Source organism: Pteropus medius, unplaced genomic scaffold (genome assembly GCF_902729225.1).
Source record: "Pteropus medius unplaced genomic scaffold, Ma_sr-lr_union100, whole genome shotgun sequence".
In the NCBI taxonomy this organism is placed as follows: Eukaryota; Metazoa; Chordata; class Mammalia; order Chiroptera; family Pteropodidae; genus Pteropus; species Pteropus medius.
Window position 1 is genome coordinate 10525682 of NW_024346667.1, and position 22310 is coordinate 10547991.

At 46.3% G+C, this 22310-nt stretch overlaps 1 protein-coding gene across 3 annotated transcripts in view; it reads left to right on the plus strand.

Moving 5' to 3' along the window:
- Positions 1-7409, plus strand: part of SLC10A7 (solute carrier family 10 member 7) — a 198981-nt gene extending 191572 nt beyond the window's left edge. For 2 of the 3 annotated variants that reach the window (XM_039876009.1, XM_039876010.1), the window contains 2 exons: positions 2873-3018; positions 5135-7409. In XM_039876009.1, the coding sequence (XP_039731943.1) occupies positions 2873-3018; positions 5135-5164 (176 nt within the window). In that variant the 3' untranslated portion in view covers positions 5165-7409. Of the gene's footprint in view, positions 1-2872; positions 3019-5134 lie in introns of those variants that run through there. The other variant, XR_005655669.1, reaches the window with a different exon arrangement.
- Positions 7410-22310: the final 14901 nt, after the last annotated feature.

The window sequence follows — 22310 nt, forward strand, 5'->3', positions numbered from 1 at the left end:
TAAAGTGGTGATGATAGGAAATTTGATTAACGATTAACCGGAAAGCACATAAAGTGGTGAGGAGAAATCTCTATTTAATTCAACAAATATGTACAGCAGCCACAAGTCCTCATGGATCCCTCCTCTTTTTCAAGCAAGGCGCATGACTGTAACTCAGGCAGAGTGAGAAAGGGGCCCGTGTCGCCAGGGCCAGTCAGGAGAATAGAAATGACTCTTCAAGAGGGAAGATCAAACAGTGTTTGAATGCTGAAGAGGGACAATGGGGACAGTGAGGAAACAAAGGAGCAATAGCTCTGAGAAGTAGCTGGAGCTGGGAGGACAGAAGGAAGTTGGGGTTCTCAGAACCTAGAAGCTCGGAGAAGGAGAAGGGGGCTCCAGCCTCGGAGGAGGGTACAGCGAGCTATCGCTGCAGCCAGCGATTCTTGCTCTCTTGAAGATGCTGGTGCTGGCAGGAGCCCAAGCCCTCCTCCCTCCCCAGCCCTCCCCTAGTGCGCCCTATGTGTAGTCCCGGCCCGTCATCAAGCAGTGTACAGAAGGGTGTGCTTAAAGATGCGACGTGTAAGAGCTGAAGAACCAGGTCGGGGCCAGAAGAGACCTTCCAACAGATTGGTGTTAGGGTCCGACGAAAGTAGAAAGTCACTTGTACACAGGATGCTTCTTAAGGGTAACGACTGGGCTACATCACTCCATCTTGAGGGTAACTGCTGGACTACTCCAACAGTGGTTCCCCGGCCACTGTTGGAGTAGTCCGGCAGTTACTTAGGTCCTCACCGACATGAGGTCACAGGAACACCCTGGTGTGGGAAGCAGAAGGGTTCAATGAGGTCTGCTGCCTCTGGTAGGGCTTCTGGGAGGGGTCCGAGGAAAATGAGTTCCAAAAGCACTTCTGGCCTAGAAGGTTTTTTGCATCCCGGGCACTCTGCTTCATGCAGCTACAGTCCCCATGCCGTTTTAAACTGAAGACCTCAAAGGCCTCGAACCTTACACAACACAAAGACATGGAAATCCAAGGTGCCCGCATTGCAGCTGTGACTCCACCACTTGGGAAAGTGGCCATTTCCTCATGAGTAAAACGGTGCAAGCAATAAATTTTACCAACCTTCCAGGATTATTGTGAGGCTTGGTTCAGTTAACACGGGAGAGCGCTTGACAGCACATGACATCTAGTAAGCACTCAAGACACACCAACCATCATTACTGTTATTATTGCTATCTTTGTGGACCTGATCCATCACAGTCAAGTGAATTTCTGGCGTCACTTACATTAAGATACCTTGTACATCTTGCAGTCGATTGTTTGCCTGTGGTAACAGCAGCCCTGTGACTGTCCCCTGGCTTCCCTCCAGTGCTATGGAATGACACAGGGCCAAGCGTTAGCCGAGGACGGTGCCTCAAGTGATTTTTTAGCCCAGCAGCCATGGTCCTCAAATTTTGGGTCAGAAACCCCTGCTCTGATCATTTTTAGGGACAAATACCTCCATATTTCTATCATTTGCTCCCTTTAGCTCCCCGCCCCCCAACTCCTTCGCATCATCCCTTTGGACCAAATAATCGTTCCTGGAAACAGAAGGAGAATGTTCAGGTCTTATTTTCTCATCGTAACAACTTTCCAGGACTATAACGTCAGATGTTGCTTTTCAACTATCAATGGATTAAGCATATCGTTTTATAGAAGAAGGCTCTTTTGTTTTTTATATTCATGAGAAGACAGAAACTGTGTGAACATCTCAACGTGTACTTTTGAAGCTCTGAGAGACGTTGTTTGGGAAGAGTTAAGTATTTTCAGCTTATGGCAATGATATGTGAGACCATGAAGAAGAAAGCAGCTGTGAAATACATTTTTGCATAAAAGTTTGAAATTTATTAGAAGGTAAAAATAATTGAAACAGCAGAGCTTTCCTCACTGGGTTATAATAAAGAGTTATTTATGTGCCATCATTGTGCATGTTTAGGAGTGTAGGTCCTTTTCAGAGGCTGTTCTCAAAGAAACAAGAAAGCTAAGCTATTAAAGCTAATAAGTTGAAAACACTGACATACGCACACGATAATTCTGACGACTGGGCCTTATTAAACAATTGGTAAAAATAGTTAAACTGCCAGTGTCTGAATTCTGTTATGAAAGCTTAATGGGTACACACTATAGGCAGCTGCTTACAAAATACAAACACCTTGCCTATGGTGTAATAGAGTGGTAGACTCATGAAGTAGTATTCATCTACCTGAGTTCCATTAAGATTTTCATTGTGGGGTTTAAACGCTCAGCATTAATCTTAGAGTTCACCTGCCATACGCAATATTGCGCAAAGCGCTTTGAGATCCTTGGCCAAATGAGAATGAGCAGAGCCTTTATTAATGTACATTTGGGTAAAGTACCCTCCCTACTCAACACAGTATATACCATACATTATCTGACCATATCCTTCCACTTTCAAAAGTAAACTTTGGGTCTTTGAAATGGCACCAGGCAGGCCTCCCTAAAGACCAACAGACTGTTTCGCTATTAAGTAAGAAAAGATCCATTTTGAACCTCTGCCTCATTAGTACTTTTTAGCCTTCTTGAAGCTACCCTATCCCATGCTATCTCCTCCCCTTGTTAAACACACTGCTAATTTGCAGCAGATAATTTGCCCTCGGATACTGACCGCCTTTTCAGCTTTAATCTGTTTTAGGCAGAGTTTAGAGCTTTATGTAGTGCAAGAAGATGAACCTATTCGGTGACTCATTTGCGATCTTCCCTTTTCAGAGCTGTGAATATGCACAGGGGGAAATACAGTAATGACATATTCCAAAGTACCGATTTTAATAGAGAATGGCTTTACTTCGATGATGAATTGAATTTGCCTCCGAATTTTCTGTGTTCTTTGTCTGTCAGGAATCCCAATGCTGAAGATAGTGTTTGCAGGCCATGAGCATCTCTCTTTAATCTCCGTGCCATTGCTTGTCTACCACCCAGTGCAGATCCTGCTGGGGAGCGTGTTGGTGCCAACAATAAAGTCTTGGATGGTGTCAAGGCAGAAGGTGAGACTCTAGAAAGATCTTACTTGAATCCAAATCAGATCGAAATTCTATTTCTGAATCTTAGCTGTTCATATGCTTTAACTTTTGCTAGCATAGTCTCATTCTCGAATATGTATTTTCTTAACGTCCAATAACTATGATACATTGATCTATTTCAATTTGAATAGCAAGGGTTGAGGGTTAAATGCTTTATGTTGTCATAAAAGTACAATTACATTTAAAATGTAGTTTTTAAAGCTCTTTTTAATTTACTCATATTGAAGGGCATATTGCAATGGGGTAAAGTTTCAGTAAATATACTCGAAATAGATGTACCACTCCACTCGGGCACACACCGTCTTTGCCTCACTTGATCTTTCATATGTGTCCTTCCTGATATCTCGTGCCTTTCTAAATACGATAGCAGCTGGCTTTAATTAGAATGCCTATCTTATTTTTAATTTTCTACACATATAATAACATCTCCATTCAGCAAACTGTGTTCGGGCACTAAAAAATAAAATTTTTTAGCAAAAGAGCTCACACAATATCAATTTCATCACTTAGCTCAGAGTCATGTTACTTATTTGATATTTGTGGATTCAATTTCCTAAAACATCAGCCAAAATAAAACAGGCTGGGTGATTCGCAGCAAGTTTCGATGCTGCGTTTATCGCACCTGCAGAGCTGGCTCCATCCCAGAGGCGTGAACTTTACAGGACTTCTTTCCTGTAAAGAAGCTGGACACAAGGTGGTGACTGTTATAGGGAGATAGTAGGAAGAAGAGACAGTAAGGACAGAACGCCCCGCATCGTGTCCTCGGAGTCCTGGAAACAGAACAGCCGCTCTGCACCTACTGAGCTGTGTGTGTGCGAAGCGGTGCCAGCCTTCCCATGGTTCAGTGTGGACCCTTGGAGCCAGCTGCCGGCTCTTCTTCACACCTTGGTTTCTGCCACTGTAACACTAAAGATACTGTCTCCTCTTCGGAGCTGTAGAAGAGTATGCGGCAGGTGTGTGACAAAAGCTGGCAGTTTAATTCTCGTTCCTGTCCTTGTTGTTCATGACCATCTACAACACTGCAGCCAGCTCTGCCACCCCCACTGCACAGATTAGGGACTAGGTCAGAGGGCCGAGCAGCTGGCCCAGCGTTCTGAGGGTTGGTGCTAGAGTTAGGACTTGAACCCTGGTCTATTTGGCCTCCAAAATCTTTCCCCTACACCATGACGACACTCTAGACGGAAATACAACACTGCCTTTAGAAGGAGCACCCTAGGTCTTTGGGGTCCTGCCTGACACAGTTAACCCATCCAATACCGTCACTCTAGTATTTAACGAAGTGATAGCGGTTTCGGTCTGTGCCGGGTATGACTCCAGGCTCCGTCTTCCCACTCAGAGCTGGTAGAGGAGTAATTTAGTACCTTTTTCTTTACTCTTTATCCATGTTGAAAACTTACATTTATATTCATGCATATATATATCAATGTGTGTACACCGGAGCCCAGAATTTCTACATATAAATTTCGACAAAGAATAAAGAAAATTTGTAAGTCCTAATACTCTATCAGTAATATGCAGTCATATTGAAAAGCAAATGAATCGGAGTGAAATTTTCCTCTAAATGTTTAGAAGTTCTCGGATTTATTCTGCAGAGCAACAGAAGCATTTCCAAAAGGGAGGCTGAATTGCACATGCTGTTCGTTTTCCCTTGGCACAGAAACCAGTCCAAACCAGGGGCCACCGTCTAATTTAATGTAATCCAGAAGGCTTAGAACAGTCTCCATCTGTCCCATTGGACCACAAAAACATACACAAAGCGTGCATCCTAAGGATATCCAGGAGTGTCCCCTCTGCTTTGCAAACAATACTGATTGAGACCCATGGCCATCCTCGAGTGCACAGTGGGGCTGCATGAGCAGCCAGGCCAGGCTAGGGAGATAACCAAGTCTGCTGGCTGGTGAGGCTGGCGGGTAAATCTCTAACCGGAGGTTTGGACCCGTGGTTCTAAAACGCTGTCCGGGTGCGCCTCGTCTTCCGTCCTTGTAATGGTGTAAATGATCTGGTGTTGGGTGGCGCTTTCTCTTTGCTCCCGGGTGTTGTCCAACTCTATCCGACTCTGAACTACGTGTTTTCCTTGCAGGGAGTAAAGCTGACGAGGCCAACGGCATAACGAAGAAGCGCTCGTTCTGCCACGATGTACATATGTACAGGGTTGTACACACACACAGTTCCGAAGACTTGTCCTTGTGAATGTTGCCTCGATGCATATTTTATTTTTTATACAAAAATACGATATAACTGTTTAAGTGCCTTAAAATGTATTTGACAAGAGCGTTATTTCCAAAACCTACTCTGTTGGTTACTGCCAGGGGTGGTACAGTATTTTGGAGTTGTTTAATATTTTTTTTCCTAATGCAGGCAACAGTCATCATAAGTGACAAAAGCAAACATGCGTTCCTCGCCCCGCGTTTGTGCAATACAACTCTCTAAAAGTTACTGTACTGTTCGAAACGAGGTCACACCATCAGAAAAATGCCCTTCTGATGACAGTGAAAATTTCCAAAGTCTTATTCACAAATACTTTGATTTACTGTGTGATTCTTTTTTTTCTACAACTGTGACATGCCAGTTCCTTATCAACTCAGCAGGGGTCATAGACTGAATAGATGCTGAAAAGCGTAACTTATCTGCATTTCTTGACATCATTTTTTTAGACATTCCTTCAAATACTTTTCACACAGAAATTCCTTGGTTCCATTATAAGAGACTTTGGTATCGTATGTCTTAAATTTATTATAAGGCTGCTTCAAAGAAAGAGCCTGATGTTTGAGTTATGAGTAAAGTAAGTGAAGTTTTGAGGTAAACTAGAGGCTTTGGTTTTCAGGATTTTTAAAGTTATATTTCCTCTGTCTTTCCTTTTTCTTCCATAATTTCTTTCCTGTTTTCCAGCACACTTGCAAACTCATAACAGCTGAATATGAGACACAAAAATGTTATAATAACTTTGAGAGCAGCAGCAATTAATGATGGGTTATATTCACATTCCACAATTGAGACCAAAAATTTTCCCGTTACACAGTTGCCCCTTTTAGCCAGAAGCAGCCTGTTACATCCTTGAATTAAGCACACTTACGGCATTTGAGACAAGTTATTCATGAGAAATTCCTTGGCAGATTTGACAAATGTTTGTAACATTTTTTTAAAAAGTAAATCATATTATTCTTATGAATAACTGGAAATGTAAAGGTCATGAATGCAAACAGATGTTACAGATACACATTCTGTCTAGCCAAATGGAAAGAAAAATGGGCACAGAAAATGCAAAACCATTCATTAACCAAAATATCAAGTAAAATTAGTTCCCAGTTGGGCATCAGCTTTCAAAGGAGTATCCAATATTTGCCTCTGTTACATCTAGAAGAGCTTTCACTGGACCCAAATAGAGAAAAAAGCAATATAGAGAGTTAAGGGGACACTTTTTCTCTGTTTTTTTGTTTTTTTTGTTTTTTTTGTACACCATTCCGTCACATCCTCTCTGCATGTCCTTTCTTAACTTGACAAACGATACTGGCATCCTGGGTCATACTGAGGCCACACTCTAGCCTCAGCAGCTGTTTTGTTGTTGTTTTGTCAACAAAAAAAAATCATTCCTTAGACACTTACCAAGTTTATCAATAGTGTAAATTTATATTATTGTTACTACCATGTCTCATCTTGTGTTACTTCTGACTCATTTCAATATCACCGAACTTCATAAATTTCAGAAAAGTTATCCTCAGTATCAATTTTAAAGCTAGTGCCAGACCCTGCAAAAACCTATGCTGAACAGGCTGTTTGTCAAGAATTTCTGTTGTTGAGAATTCACATGCGTCTAAAACTACAATAATTTTGCTTGATGCTTTGGGTGCTTACCTATAGAGCATGGAAAGGTTTTCATGTTTTGTTCCTATACACTTCTTTGAGTTTCAGACTAAATGAAATGTCTGTCTGTCTGAGCTATCATAAAAGCTAGCATTAGAATACTGATTCCCCGCCCCCCAACTTATCTACCTCTATCAAACACCTATAGTAGGTGTGTGATTATGGGATAAAATTCAACTGCAAATGCTATAACAATTTATCTTTTGCTTTAAAAGTGTGTTTTGTTTTCAAATAATCTTCTTTACATAGTGAATTTTGGTGGCTTTCGTGATATGTTTATGCCTATTTTTTTTTAACACAAATGCTCTGGCATATTTTTCCATAAAGAACATAAAATAAAATCAAAATTTATTTTTAATTTATGCTTATTGGGATTTAATTATTTGTGTCTTAAAATGGTTTATGTTTATGTACTGTCACACTATCTGATGCATTTGTTTTATCTAAATGTATTTATGAAAGAAATACATTAGATTATATTTATATTTACTCAGTTTTCCTTCTGGACTTTTTTAAATGGTTGTTATGAAATTTGATTTTTTTAGTGGGCGATAATGTTAATCCTTTCATTTGTTCTTTTCTAGGTTTTAAACTTTTGTGGGTTTTTTTTTTTTTACGTTGTTTTCTAGTCTGTTTAAAAGTAACACACCTCTGGCTAATGTTCAGTGTTTGTTTATGCTAAATACCAAATTTTTTCAAAAGGACTGGTAAAGTAATGAAGTGGGTTATTTATGATGAATGGAAGATGAAAAGAATTCTGTGATTAAACAAAGAAATCACAAGAGAACCTGTGGCTTATTTTTAACCTGATTTCAGATGTACTCACAATGTTTTTCAAGTGTGTATAGAATTCTTTTGATTCATCCAAATACTATTATATCATTCGTGGTTAGACACAAGCACCATAGTCTTCCACGTATCCACCTTAGTACTGTCACCACAGCATAATGTTAAAATCCAGAAACGGCCCTTGCTTTTTTTTTTTTCGAAATATAAAATATATGTTCTCTGCATCCGAGTTGAGGACCAAAAGAGAGACATACCCAACAGAAGTGGCAAAATTTAGGGGATCTGAATTTTAGACACCCTGAGCAGATGAAACCTAGTTAGACTGCCTTTTCCACACCTGGTGTTTCTTTATGAGCAAGTTAACTTGTTTGAATTCCGTACCTCCGTGTTCTAGTTTTGCTGTCTTAGCTTAGCAATCCTCTTCTCCCTGGAAGGCTGATGGAAATGTCACCTCCCCCAGGAGGCAGCCAGGGCTAAGCTGGCGCCCTTGAGGCGCCCTGTGAATGTGTCTCTCCAGTTTTATGAAACCTTTAGTCGTTACTTTCCTGTCTCCTCTAACATGGTCCTCATTTCCATTTTTCTACTGTTCCTCCTCACACAGTGTCTGGCTCAGAGTAGTAGCTAAAAAAAAAAAATGTGTATTGGCTTTCCAAATTGTCATCTTCATAACCAATAGGACATGAACCTTAAAAATTTTGAGAGCCCTTATTAGAGGTATCTCTTTGAGTTAGTGATTTTGTTTACTTTGGATATATACAAAATTAAGATTGCTGGATTATGTGGTAGTTCTATTTTTAATTTTTTGAGGATCCCCCATTCTGTTTTCTGTAGTCACTCTCTGCAGTTCTAAAATACCGCCCCCAGCCAAAAAAAAAAAAAAAAACACTTTAGTAAAATTCGCTTTACACCAGAGCTTCTTGTTTATTTGGGGGGAAATGAAATAAAAGGTTCAACATTCACCCAGAGGGGATTTAAGGGAGAGAAAGTAGAACATTCAATTAATGAAGACACCAAGTCATAAGCAAGAATTTCATGCTTGAGACAATCAGAAGAATGGAAGTTCCTGGGGATCCTGGTAGGAGGGAACGTCTCACAGAATATGGGATTCCTTAAACTGTTGCATCCGCATATAAGTTAATATATATTCCGGTGGCTTGGGGATGGCAACACGAGCAGCTAACATTTAGTGCTCTGCAAACACTCCCACACCTGCAATGTCACCTACCGAATGCTGTTCCCAAAGGCGGTGCCAGGAGGGGGTGCGCCCCCCGGCTCTGGCGAGATGAGCCAATCGGCTCCCGTGGGCCTCTGCACTACAGGTCATCCCAGGCTCTTTCCCCAGATTTTTCATTTAATTCTTTCAGCACCCCTAGGAGGATGGGTACCATTATTATCTGCATATATGTACAGATATGGAAACTAAGGCCAGAAAGGTTAACTAGCGAGGGAGTGCAAGCCTCGCAACTCTTAACTGATGGAGTTGGGATTTGAACTCAGATTTTCCCAACTCCACATGACTAACCCTTAAATAGATCCTGCCACAACCCGGAAACCACATGCTCCTTACAAGATCTTAGGTCATATTCTAAAATTCTGGAGACCAGTAATGATTCTTAACTCCACCTGAGTTCTGCAGCCAAGGTCGTTCGTGATAAAGGGCGTTGTTCTCTATGTGGAGCGAATCGAAAGCCCCGCCCCTCAGAAACTCCTGACAGCTGGCGGGGAAAGAGCCTAGGGTTCCCACCAGGACCAGGCCTCGCAGTCCACCTGTAGGAAAGGACAACGCGCTGGGGAAACAGATCCTGGCCTCCGCCTAGGACTTGATCCCTGCCCGTGTTACTGACTATATTCCAAACTGGAAATCCTTGCAATCGTGTTGATTTGTGCTCAGAGCTGGAAGTTCTCGACTGTGGTTTTGCCAACGTGGCTAGAACTCATCCTGTATCTTCCCCACCATCAAACGTTTGCCCTGACTGCTTAGCCCGGGACCGCAGCTGGCGTCGTCTCCTGTGCGATGCGCCGATGATGCCCTGCCCCCGCCCCACCCCCACCCCCGCCGCCACCACCGCAGGTGTGGCTACTCCAGCGCCACGCCTCAGAATTCCTGTGTATGTTGAACACAGAACAAAATACCGTTTCTATAGCTCACCTTTCTGCTCACAAAGCCAAAGTGACAGTTGTTACTAGGATCAAATGAGAGCGTCCCTGCAAACAGCTTGTCACAGTGTCTGGCTCTTGGTAAGAACTCAGTAAGTGGCAGCTACTATTATTGTCCAACATGGAAGGGACCTGAATAAACCATATCAGACGTGCGGTATCAGACATGGGGAGCCGGGTGTCGGGCTCTATTCTACATGAATTCTAATCTATGCAAAAATCTATTACGAAGTCCGTTAAATGTCACTAATCAAGTCAAGGAGTGAGAAACCAGGGCAGGAGTCTCTACTTTATCAGTTAATGAAAACACCTGATTCAGAATTTTAAGACGGTTGCAGCCATCCCTGGTTTCTAGCAGAGCTCGAGTGGCCCTCTGGCCCTCCAGCCCTCCATCGCTGCCCAAGTCTTGCCTTTTTCTGCCTAGTGCAAAGAACAACAAGCAAAAATTTTGCCCGACTCCCCCAAAAGCCCAGAGTCCCACCAAGAACCATCTGATAATGCAGCTGACAGGCAGAGCTGCCCCTGTATTGATCCCGGTTCACTGCCGCCCGTCTGGGATGAGTCTGACCGTGGGGCTGCTCTGTGGTCAGGGCTCTCTCTGAGGGCTGTTATTTGAGCTCTGACTGTGTCCAGGCTGAAATATTCCCTTTCCACTTCGTCAAGTGCCACCATGGCCTTGAAGTGGCTGGCCGTCCCCTTCACAGCGTCCTTTTCCACTCACTCCTTTCATGTTAACGCTTTCAGGAATCCTAGTCTCTGATCTTTCTTCCCACCCCACGTGTTCTCCCAGTGGGACATTCCGGGCCCCTCCCACAGCCTCTGGCACTGTCCGTAAACAGTGAGAGCTCCAGATCTGTGGCCCTGAGCTCACATTCCCAGTTTTGGGCATTCCCACCTAGGTATCCTCAAGGCCCCTCTCACCTCACATGCCCCTAGGAAAAGTCAGTAACCCCTTTCTCTGCAGCAGTCCTCCTCAAACCAGCTTCCTCTGTTGGCATAGCAACCTTTCCAAACCTGTTTCATCTGTTGGCATAGCAACCGGGCCTAGTGTCCTCCCCGTCAACCTTCACACTTCACTTTTCATGTTCAGTTAGTCAGCAAATTCTCTTGATTCTATCTGCAAAACTTCTCCTTAATTCCTACCTTCTTTTTCATCCCACTGCCATTGTCTTAAAATACCTTGTTTAGGGTTCTTTTTCCCTCCAGTCCAGGAAACCCTGTGCTGACGTCTGTTAATCACTCGCCACGTGCTGGGTGCTCTGCTAAATTCTTTATGTGAATTATCCCATTGAATCCTTGCGACAATTTTGGACGTCGGTGTAATTATTCCCATTTTACGTAGGAGAAAACGGGGGCTCCAAGAAACTAAGTGCCAGTACCAGAACTTATCCATGGCAAAGTCTGGCTCTCCGCCTGGCGGCTGACTCAGCCCGCACCCGGCTTCTCTCCTGCTCCCGCCATGTTCTCCACCGCCTGGCGCACAGTCCTCGCTTTACTGAATTTCTTCACTTGCTAATTTATCACTTAGGTTGTGCCAGGTTATCGCACACACACTCGATCCATCTCTTCAGTGAGGTCCTGTTTTGTTTACTTCTCTGTCACCCTAATAACTAGCAGAACGTTTGCCCGATAACAGGAACCCTAATAAATGTTTATTGTACAACGACGGGTCAACCCTTAAGGCCCTCCAGGTTGCTTCTCTGATTTTGGAGGACAGGCATCTTCAGATTGTGAAACACTAGTTTTGGAAAGTGGCATGGGACTTAATCATTTGATGAATGACAATCAACATATTAATTAATCTACAGATGCTTCTGAATGGATCTTTTTTTTTAAGAAATGAAAACTATCAGTAAAAATGATGAAAATTTGACCCCAGAGTAGTTGAGACCCCAAACATGTAGACCTCAAGTCCCCCACCAGATGCACACTTCCTTTTGTGGTCTTCAAAGGAGCCATCTCTCTGGCCTATATGCATGTGCAAATGTCCTAAGGTCAAGGTCAGGCCCTCGGCCTGGGAGGAGCAAGTGGATTTTGGGCCCAGGCTAGTAAAACAGACCTGCCTCTCTGCCCTGCATCTGCCTTCTATTCCCCATTCCCCCAGGACACAAATGCACACCCAGCTTTCCCTCCTGAGACATTAACCGCTCAGCCCCAAGTGCTAAGTTAGGATCCAACCGAAACAACTGGCCAAGGAGAATGTGCGGGCAGATGCAAGAGAGAGCACTGAGCCAGGCATAATGAGGCCCAGGCAGGCCAGTTATTGTACAGGGAGCCCTACATCAGGGCCTTTTACCTCTGGGTCACTGGTTCAAATCCAGCCAGGCCTCGCCTGACAGAAAATCATTACGGGCTCTGTGTCAGGCTGTTTGACAGATGGAAAATGAGTTTCTGTCTCCATCCAGCAGGCAAGTGTCCACATCACACTTGGCACTAAGCAGCTCTCGACTCTGTGGAGACAGAGTAGAAGTCATGCGACAGTTGCCCGGGTCTTAGGCAGGTCGCCGAGGTCAGGCCAAGCCTGCATTTCAGCATTCTCTGCGTGGGGGTCTGACAGCTCCCTCAGCTCACCCCTTTCATGAGCACTTTATTAATCTGGTTGTTTGGGTTTTTCTCTGAAGACATGGTTTAACAAATAGTTCGAAGTAATGGAACAACTAAAAGGAAAAAAAAAAATTGATTCTGCAGCATTGAAAGAAGAGTGGCCAAAATCACAACAGAGAAAAATATCTGACTTTCCTCCAGGGCAGAGCTGGGCTGTGCCAGGCCAGGCGGGGCTGCCGCATCCCTGCAGTGGAGGATGTGGGGCCATGGGGCAGGCGGGGTGCAGCGGCTTCATGCGAAGCCCTCCGGATGAGGGGCGCTGCGGGACAGCTCCTTCTCTAGGGTATTTTGTTTTCACTCACTTCTTCCCTCTTAGAAAGCTCTAAGCCACCAGTCTAAAGGCATCCCAAGCTTAGAAAGGCCTTTCCCCGCTTCCTGTGCACAGACAGGCGCTCCCAAACCCTCAGACGTGTCCATCGTTAAATCCCACGCACTGGGTTTTCCTCACCGCATCCAAGTGGGGGGATCCCCTCCGCTCCCCGGATCGTTGTGGCAAATGCTGAGGGGCCGAAACACCCGAGAGCACTGTGCAAATGCAGCCTGGCCCTCGGAGACCTTCGTCCTCAAAGGTGTCCTTTTCAACTACGCCGCCCCCGCCCCCACCGCCACCTCCAACGAGTCACCCAAGAAGCACCCAGACCTCTCAAGGCTCAGTGGGTCTGGACAGAAAGAGCCAACTCGTGGGCGTGGACCCATCACCAGCGAGTGTGCCGTGTGGGCGTCAGCCGTCCAGCACAGGGCAGGTGGCATTGTACCTTCTGTTGATGGGATTTGGCCGGATCACAGTGGATAGGCAGGTCCTCTAGAGTCAGAGATGGGTCCACGACTCCAGAGTTCTGGCTCGTGGGAACCTGGCCAAGATGTGTGGAGGGACCTTCTGAGCCAGATCTAGGCGCAAAGAACCAGGGAACCCACTGCCGCATTTCTGTTCCTGGGAAACGCACTTTCTCCTCCTTTCCCTGTGTCCCCCTGCCCTGCTCAGACAGCAGCAGGCCCCCCAGATCCGAGCTTGGTCTCGCCCCTCACCTGATTGAATTGGAGAGAAGAGACCTGCGCAGGGGGAGGCCCAGAGCCTTTGCTCTGCCTTTCTCGCTGCCCCATCTTCTCACCCTGCTCAGTTTCCCGAAGCAGAAAGAAGCCCCCAAATTCCCAATTCCGCATGTTTTTTCTGCTCCCATTCTCTGTCAGACGCACTGGTATTGCTAAATAGAGACAACCCCGTGTTGTGTCTGCATATCACGGCAGTTGTAATACAGGATCCCGGTGCATTTGAATTGGGGAGAGGAAGGGGCGCAGTCCCTGTGATGGCATACGATGTTACTTTCCCCGACTAACTGCGCAGGAGCTAGGTTTTAAAGCCATGTTCATGTAAAGCCATGTTCCTGTGTGTGCACGCACGTGTGCACTTGTGTTTTGTAATAGCATCATATACGCTCACGGGAAAAATTCAGAATGAACAGAGTGAAATGCCAGAGCCGTGGAGCACACTTTGAGAAGCACAGCGGACAGCCCCTCTGTGCGTCCGCCTCCACGGCTCCCTCTGCTGCTGTACGCCTGCGCTGCAGGGAGTCCCTCGAGGGTCACCTGGGCCGCCTTGCTTCTCCCCAGAGCCCTCAAGGCTACTTTCAAATGCAGAGGACGCAGAGAACAAGAAGCCTGCAGCGCACACGCGACAGAGAGAAGCCATCTGAGGACTGCCCACCGCAGGTGTGTGGGAGTGCGCGGGGGGCCGGGCGCTGCGGAGGGGAAGGCCCCAAGAGGGGCTGAGCCTGAAGCAAGGGGCGGTCCTGGCACCTGGACTAGCCCTGATGGGACTCCGCAGGAAAGGGCGCTCCCTGCGGGCCCGGCCCAAGCAGAGCTAAGTTCTCCCTACCTGGGCAGGTGCCCGAGTTCTCCGGCTTCCTTCTCTAGCTGGGCTTCTAGAAGAACAAGAAATGGGTCCAAGTGGAGGCAAAGAGCTTGCTCGCCTTGACATGCAGAACAGCTGTTCGTGAGCAAGAGCAAGAAGCAGCATCCCATTCATACCTGGCACTGACCCTGGCACATTACTGATGCTCAATAAAACATTTCTGGAAGAAAGTGACTGACTTCCACCCTGGCCAGGCCCCTGCCGGTGTCCTTGTCAGATCACTGCCCTTCTGGAGTTTGGCTTTCTCCTCTGAGATGGAGATAATGATGTTAATACCCTGCTTCCAGGATAAAATGCGGTCACTCACACGAGTGAATGATATCAACTCTAAAGGGTGACATACATGTCAGAGATGCTATGTATAAAGTGCTCTGTATCAAGTATGCCCCAGAATTAAGGTTTTCACACCTAAAAAAGCAGTTCTAAGGTGTCCATTAACAGTCTTCTATTCATAAAATAAGAAATCTAAGTCATAAGAATAATTTCCTTCCCACCAATGGAATTCAGTGGAGCTATTTTCTTTAGAGTTGGAAATAAATATATGTTTTTTAAAATTGAGCTGCGTGGAAAAAAAAAAATTTAAAATGCTGTGCCTCTGGAAGCACACTGCTGCCCTAGACAGCCCTGCTACACAGAATGTGCACAGCATCCCTCCAGCTCCAAGACTAGGTCTTATTTACACTTATTTACATATCGAGCGAGATCTCCATGGCTGCCTGCCCGGAAGCCCTATTTATAATTGTTTGCCGCCCCAGCTGCCCCTATGACCCTTCCTGGCACTTTTCTGAGGATTTCCGGCCACTGCTGGCTTGGGAGGTAAGGACAGACGATGAGACTCTTTTAAGGAGAATCTCAGCAAAGGCTGAACTCAAACCAGAGGCTCCCAAATTCCGCATCTCGAAGCCCCTTTACAAGGGGGTCCTCCTGGGGGCCAAGGCTAGCCTCCTGTGGCGGGGAGAGGATCTGGGCGCTGGCCAGTGGGCCAGCTTCTCAGCTTGGCCAGCTGCATCCCATGTGGACAAAAGGACAGGGGAAGAGGGAAACAGCTGCCTGTGTGCTCTCCAGCTTCCTCTCTAGCTATGCTCTGGAAGAAGTCGGAATAGTTCCAAGTGAAGGCAAAAGGGCTTACCCTGAAATTTAGATGGGCTGTTCCCTCTCCTCCCCGCCCCCGCCATCTTTCTAAAAGCAGCATTTCCTAGACAGAGCAATAAAATATGTATTTAAAAATATTTTCCAAGAGTGCCCTCTAGTGTAAACCTGGAGGAAGTAGCACATTTTACAAACAAGTGACTTGGATCCCAAACTCCGGTATAAAATAAAGCACATTCAAGTGAGACCTCCTTCACACGTGATCTGAAAGCATATCAAATTTCTTCCACAAGTCCATAAAATGTCACATGGCCTTGATTAGAGGCTGCCTTACATCTTTAAAAGGAAATCATGTTCTACTTTTGGAACTAGAAATCACGTTATAAGTACTGTATTTTGAAACTTTTTAGGGCAGGGAAGTGTGTAGAATGGGATGATGGAAGAGATCATTGGTTGTATTTCTCGGCTGCGCTTGTGTTGCTGGCCCAGTGCTTTCATTTGGGCTGCAGAGGGAGCCAAGGCTGCATCTACATCCAGCTTCAAAGGCCACACACACTGCTGGATTTTACCTTGGAGGATGTGGGACAATGAGTCATTTGTGCCTCTTCCTGGTTCTTCCTGGCCAAGGTCAGCTTTCCCACTGGAACCAAGCAGCTTGGCTCAGAGCCTGAGCCGTCTGGAGCCTTTCAATGGTGCAGAGCCTGGGTGGGGTGGACACAGCACTCCCCGCAAAAGGCCCCAGTTCAGGCTCCCAGGCCGCCCTTGTCCACATCATAAAACCTCATTCATTCTGCTCAGTTTAGCATGAAGGGCCTCCTGGCGGAGGCCTGAGGATATCACCAGTCCTGAATAAAAGTTCCCGGGCACAATTCCCTGAGGAGGAAAGTCAAAGGGCTTCTGGCCGTTCTCACACTGGTGAACTTAGGTTTTACCTGTTAATAGTTGGATTCCAATTTATCTTGTCAACACTGCTACCACTACACTAATAGTGATGAAGCAACTGCCATTCATTTATTTCTCCATTCAACAAATATATTTTGAGCACCGACCGACTCTGTACCAGGCACTGTTCTAGACTGACCACCAGGACAGACAAGGTGCTGATCTCGTGGAAGTTACAACCTAGGGCAGAGATAGATGACAAACAAGGAAATGTTTCATTTTGAAGCGACCAAGGAAACTGACAGTATAATGAATAACAAGGGGATACTTGCCTAGACGAAGTGTGTGGGAACACCTTCCTGAGAAGGTTCCATGTAAGCACCTGTTATGTGCCGGATGTTTACTGTTAGGGGTTGAGAATGCAAAGATAAGGAAAATGCAGTCTGCACCTTCCAAGAGCTCTGTGCCCAATGGTGAAATACTAATTTCATAGAACTGCAAACAGCTGAGAGCTAGTGCTCACAACAAACCTGCCACGTCAATCATGTCATCCCCATTTTACAGATGTGAAAACTGAGTTTAAGCGCTATGAAAGGCCTTGCCAAAAGTTGCGGAGTTTGTTGGTAGCACCGTCAAGATTTGAATTAAGCCCCATCTCGCTCCTATTTTTTTCCTTTCCTATGCCATATTGCTTGGTGTAAACGGGGAGAAATGATCTCTCTCAGCCCAGGGGTGTCCTAGGGGCACGCTGCACTGTCTGTGTGGGTTAACAGTACACTGTGCCACCCATCTCGGCACCCGGCTGAAATGCTCATGCCAGAGTAGAAGAATGACCAGCCCGGCACAGAGCCCCCGCGTCCGACCAAAGGTGTTGCTTCACTCACTCTTGACAGCGGTGCACAGTCTGGCAGTTGATCTCAGACTCCCTCGGCTGAAGTGATGCTTATGAGATGCTCTTCCGCCAAATTAGCTCAGATCTAACCCACACCAGGGTCCCTCCTCACCTTCCCTCCTTGAGGCCGCTCTCAGCCAGCAGCAGCCAAAGGGACAGGTCTCCTGACTCTGGGAAAAGGTGACCCTCCACTTATGCAAAACTCATCACTGACCCTGAGCAAGAACAGGAAGGAAAAAAAGGCCACCAGAAGTGACCCTGGACTGTTCCTCAGCTGCTGGTAGGGAGAGATAACCCACAGGGGGCTGCAAGCGGATAGCAGCATGATGGCTTGAGCCTCATCTCTGAAAGCCTCGTTTCACACCAGCTCTCCCAGGAGAACAGAGGAGGACAATGGATCAGTTCCTCAGGTAATAGGGTTGTTGATTTGGTGTCAACTAAACAACCTGGATCTAGAGAAAATAGGTTACTCAAAGCAGTGGTGTTCGGCCTGGGTTCTGAACCCCCAAGGACTCAGGGAAGCATTTTCGAGGAGGAATGAGGAGAGATGGGCGAGCAGGGATAGCCGTGCTCTGATCTGATTTACATATCGGGCCTCCATTAAGAGCAGATTCCTTTTGAAAAAGCACTCTGATGCTTAGGAGAGAGGGAAGAGGTGGATTGGGGTGAGGGACTGGGTGCAGTAACCTTTAGCTCACTAACCTCTAGAGCCGGCTTTGAAATCAGATGGCGTGAGCAGCCTGCCACTGGACCGCTCCTTCAAGGCAGGGACCAAGCCTCCCTTCCTTTTGCACCTCCACCTCCAACACAATTCCGGTCACGTGGCAGGTGCTCAGTAAATGTTTACTTAAGCCATCTGAATTAATTCAGGCTCCAATTAGGTCTCCAGCTTAGGATTCATTCTGTTCAGCCCTTTCCGTCTAAGCCCTCCCTTTTTATTCCTTTATTCCTTGATGGTCAGCCTCTCATCTTCCAAGTCAGTGTGCTGACCATCCCCAGAGGGGGCTGGAGGTAAGTTACAGGAGCTTCTCTCTGGACAGAGAGGACGTGCTCAGGAAGCACTGTTCGTGGGAGGGCTCCATGCAGCCTCCCTGGGGTCAGTCCATGTAAGCAGTTGCTCGTTCCACAGGTATAACCTTCATGTCTCACTCAGGAAGAACCAGGAGTCTGTTGTGTGTCTACTCATGCTGGAACAAGGGACGAAGGCGGACCTGACAGCAGGCTCTTGGAGGCCTGGGAAGTAACCCCTGCACAGATGCCTTGAATGGCCTAGTTGTAGACAGACTTGTATCTGTTACAGAAGTGCCTTGTTTCGCCCACTATCCTTTCATGTCATAAATCTACATTCAGTTTCTTCTATGAGCCAGGCACTGTGCTAGACGCCAGGGGACAGAGCAGAGAGCAAACATACAGGATCCCTGCCCTGTGGAGTTTATACTCATCAGAATTAAAGCAGCAGCTCTCAGCCTTGACAGCACACGAATCTGCTGGAAGCATTCAGAAATGTGGACATGGGCCCCACTCCCAAGAAGTCTGACTTGATTGGACTGGGATCCTGATATCACTGTTTATATCTGAAGGATTTGGGGCTGGATGAGAGGGGCCGAGGGTCTGTGGAGAAGCGTCTAGTCTTTCCAGCTGTGCAACAGACCAACCTCCCTCCTCGGGACCAGGCTGAGCAGGAGAAGGGAAGGTACACTCCTTGCTTTTGTTCCCTCCAGAATTTCACTCCAGCTTTAGGTTTTACTTTTATTCCTTAGTTTCCTGCATCAAAAGTCTTCTGAAAGTAGGACTTGCCAATTCAGATCACGAGTCGCCACAGCCTGTGTCCTCCACGACCCTGGGCCACCAATCAACGGCCTCCGACTTTCCCCTTCTCGCTGACTTCCTTTTCTCTGTCGCTGGATTCCAAGCTCTTTTTACCTCCACCTCTTGGATCCCGGGGTCTTCTCAGTTTCCTTTATGGCTCAGGTGGATAGCAGTGACCCGGGAGCAGGAATAGAGGCACTGCCCCTCCTCGGTCTCTTCCTTCTCTAATTCCAGGCAGCATCTCTCCCTTTTCAGTCCTTCTCACCATGTTCCACCCCGAGATGGATCCCTTCCTCTGCCCCAACTCCATTTTTTAAGCTTCCTCTGGACACCTCCGCCTTTGGGGCACAAGACCTGGAGGAGAGAGAAAACGGCCTGTCATTAAGCATCCTGGGTTGCAAACTGGACTTTGCGATGCTCTCACCATCCTCACCTATGCCTCATGGACACCAGATCCAAAAAGGGCCCAGCACAAACATCGAAGAGGGAGAACAAAATATGGTTGTTTGGGTTTTTTTATATATATATCAAGAGGAGTCGATTTTCAACCCCAGAGGGTTTGGGCAAGTAGGGACTCAGCTTAATTAGAGGGCTCAGGTTTACATATGCCCTACAAATAATAATAGTAATGATAATAATAATAACAATAATAACAACATAATAGTACTAATGCTCATGTTGCATTTGGAGCTTGAAATGATCAGTGACATTTCCTGCGATGAGGTTAAACAGCCTGGCTCTTGGGGCTGCACATTTGCATACTAAAGATCAGAAGTCACTGCCTTCTACATCTCTCTCAGCACAGGCTGACGAGTGTCCTTGGTTCGGGGACACCACATCCTAATGTACTCCCATATGCGGTGCTGTGCAGTGATTCTAATCTTTGGCTTGCATGTGAAATGTCAGCTTTTTTTTTTTTTTTTTTATGTCTGCAAGAACAACAAATTATGTTTCTAAATGAGAAGGTGCTGTCTGTAATGGATAATACAATCTGAAAATGCAGAGGCAACATTTGTGACCCGTGGTGCTAACCTAGCAAGCTGTAGTCTATTTTGCCAGCCTATCAGTTGATAGGAAAACATCACTTTAGATATAATAATTAATCATTAGTCAAAATGGATATCCCCATTGGTTCCTTGCCTCTCAGACAAACCTGCCTAGCCTGACAATAAATCAGGAAAATACATTCTTTAATATCCAATGGAATGTATTTTCAGACAGCTTCTTTCCTCTGTAAAGTAACAAAACACTTTGCAGAAACCGTCTATCATCAGCCGATGGGGGAAGATTCCCCTAAGGTGGCATTTTAAGGAAGGAAAATGCAGAGCCCAAAGGAAGGGAGGCAGCAGGTTTGAGATGGTAGCTGTAAACCAAAGAAACATTTTGCAGTGGTGGCCCTTAGCTCGGTAGTGGGATGATGACAGCCAGCACCTTCCCCATCTGGACTCATTGGCCACTTTCTCTGTTATTATGTCTTCTCCCCTCGGCCCGCCACCGGGGCCCTGTCATGGCTAGCAGGTCATGTCCTGGCCTGGCCCGCCATGAGTGGCCAGTCCCCAAAGTCCCATCGTCTTCTTGGTTCTAATGGCAGTTGTAGATGAATCTTTCCAGGCCATTTCCTGCTCGATTCCAGACTCTCTGGATCCACTGAAATATTTACAGTATCCAAATGCTCTAAGAAAATAAGTGATCTGCTGAGTATGATGGGAATCAGAGTGGGCAGGAAGTCAGGGCAGGAGGAAGGATTCTGAGGGCTACCCTACCCTCTAACTTATTGTTTGACTAGCATCACCTCTCTGTGGCCTTGCTCTTCTAATCTGTGAAAAGGTGTGGTTAATATTCTCAACCTGTGCTTGTTGGATCCCTAAATTTCTAAGGCGGTGCCTCCAGGCAGGGTGTGGGAGGAGTTGGGGAGGAGATGAGGAAGAGAGGGAGGAAGGGAAGGTAGCCTCAAACATCGGTCAGAGCAGCCAGCTTTTATCGTTACACCTAAGATGCAAAATCAAAAATTCAAAAACCACTGAGTCAGATGATAGTAAAGCTGTTTCTACATTGTAAAGTCTATAGTTTTCTGTCCTAATACTGCCCAGTCCGTGGCTGAATGTGGAATGATTTAGGAAATGCTCCTTCCTCCTGGGCCCTGTATTGAATCTCTTAGTTCCTAGACCAGTGGTTCCCCAATACGAGTGGTTTTGTCCTCCAGGGGACATCTGGCAACGTCTGGAGATGCTGTCGATTGTTACAACTGGGGAGGAGGGAGCTATTGGCATCAAGTGGGTAGAGACCAGAGATGCTGCTAAACAGCCTACAAAGCACAGCACGGCCCCCACCACACGGAATTATCCAGCCGCAAATGTTGATAGAGTAGGGGTTGAGAAACCGTGAGTCAGACGATATAACCTGAAGAGAGTGTGCTCGCGGTGAGCGACCGTGTTGGGAAGTTCAGCTTCCCTTCTGCCCCTGCTCAGACTGAGCGGTTAGGTCTGCTCTCAGCTCCTCCCTGCCCAACTCCCCTGAGCCTTGGATCTGAGACACAGAACACTCCCTGCCCTGGGGACAGCGGCCCACAAAACTCTTTAGTTCACCCCCAGAGCAAGACTTGCATTGCTAGAGGCCCAAGTGCCCTGGAGCTGCCCAAGGTGTTACATTCTCCTTCAGTCTAGACCAAGAGCTGCTGATAGTGACACGATTAGTGAACTTTTCATTCACTGGTTTAGCAAATAGTTATCGATTTCTCACTATGTATTAGGAATAATTCTAGGTGCTGGGGATATAGCAATGAACAAAAGAAAGTCTCTACCTTTGTATGCAGCCTAGTCAGGGGGAGGCAGAAAAGAAACAAAAATACAAATAAGTACATGGGAGGTAAGAAGTGCTATACACATTGTAAAGCACGAAGGTGCAAACACAGTAAGAGGTTGCGATGGCCAGAAGCCTATCTGATGAGGTAGCATCGGAACAGAGTTCTGGAGGCTTGTGGATATCGGGGTTGCGGGTGGCGGGGGCAGGGGGGTGGTTCCAGATGAAAACAGCCAGAGCACATGAGCTGAATGGAATGCACAGCATTCAGGGAGCTTCCACACAGCGCCGGGAACATTCACGAGCCAGGAAGAAGGTGGTCAGAGGTTCTCACAGTGTCCAGTCCGCACAGTCAGATGTTCAGATTTTATTCTGAGAGAGATGGAAAACCATGAGAGAATTTAGGACAGTGCAACATAAATGGATTTATGGTTTAAAAGCAAAAAGAAAGAGAAAAGAAAGGAA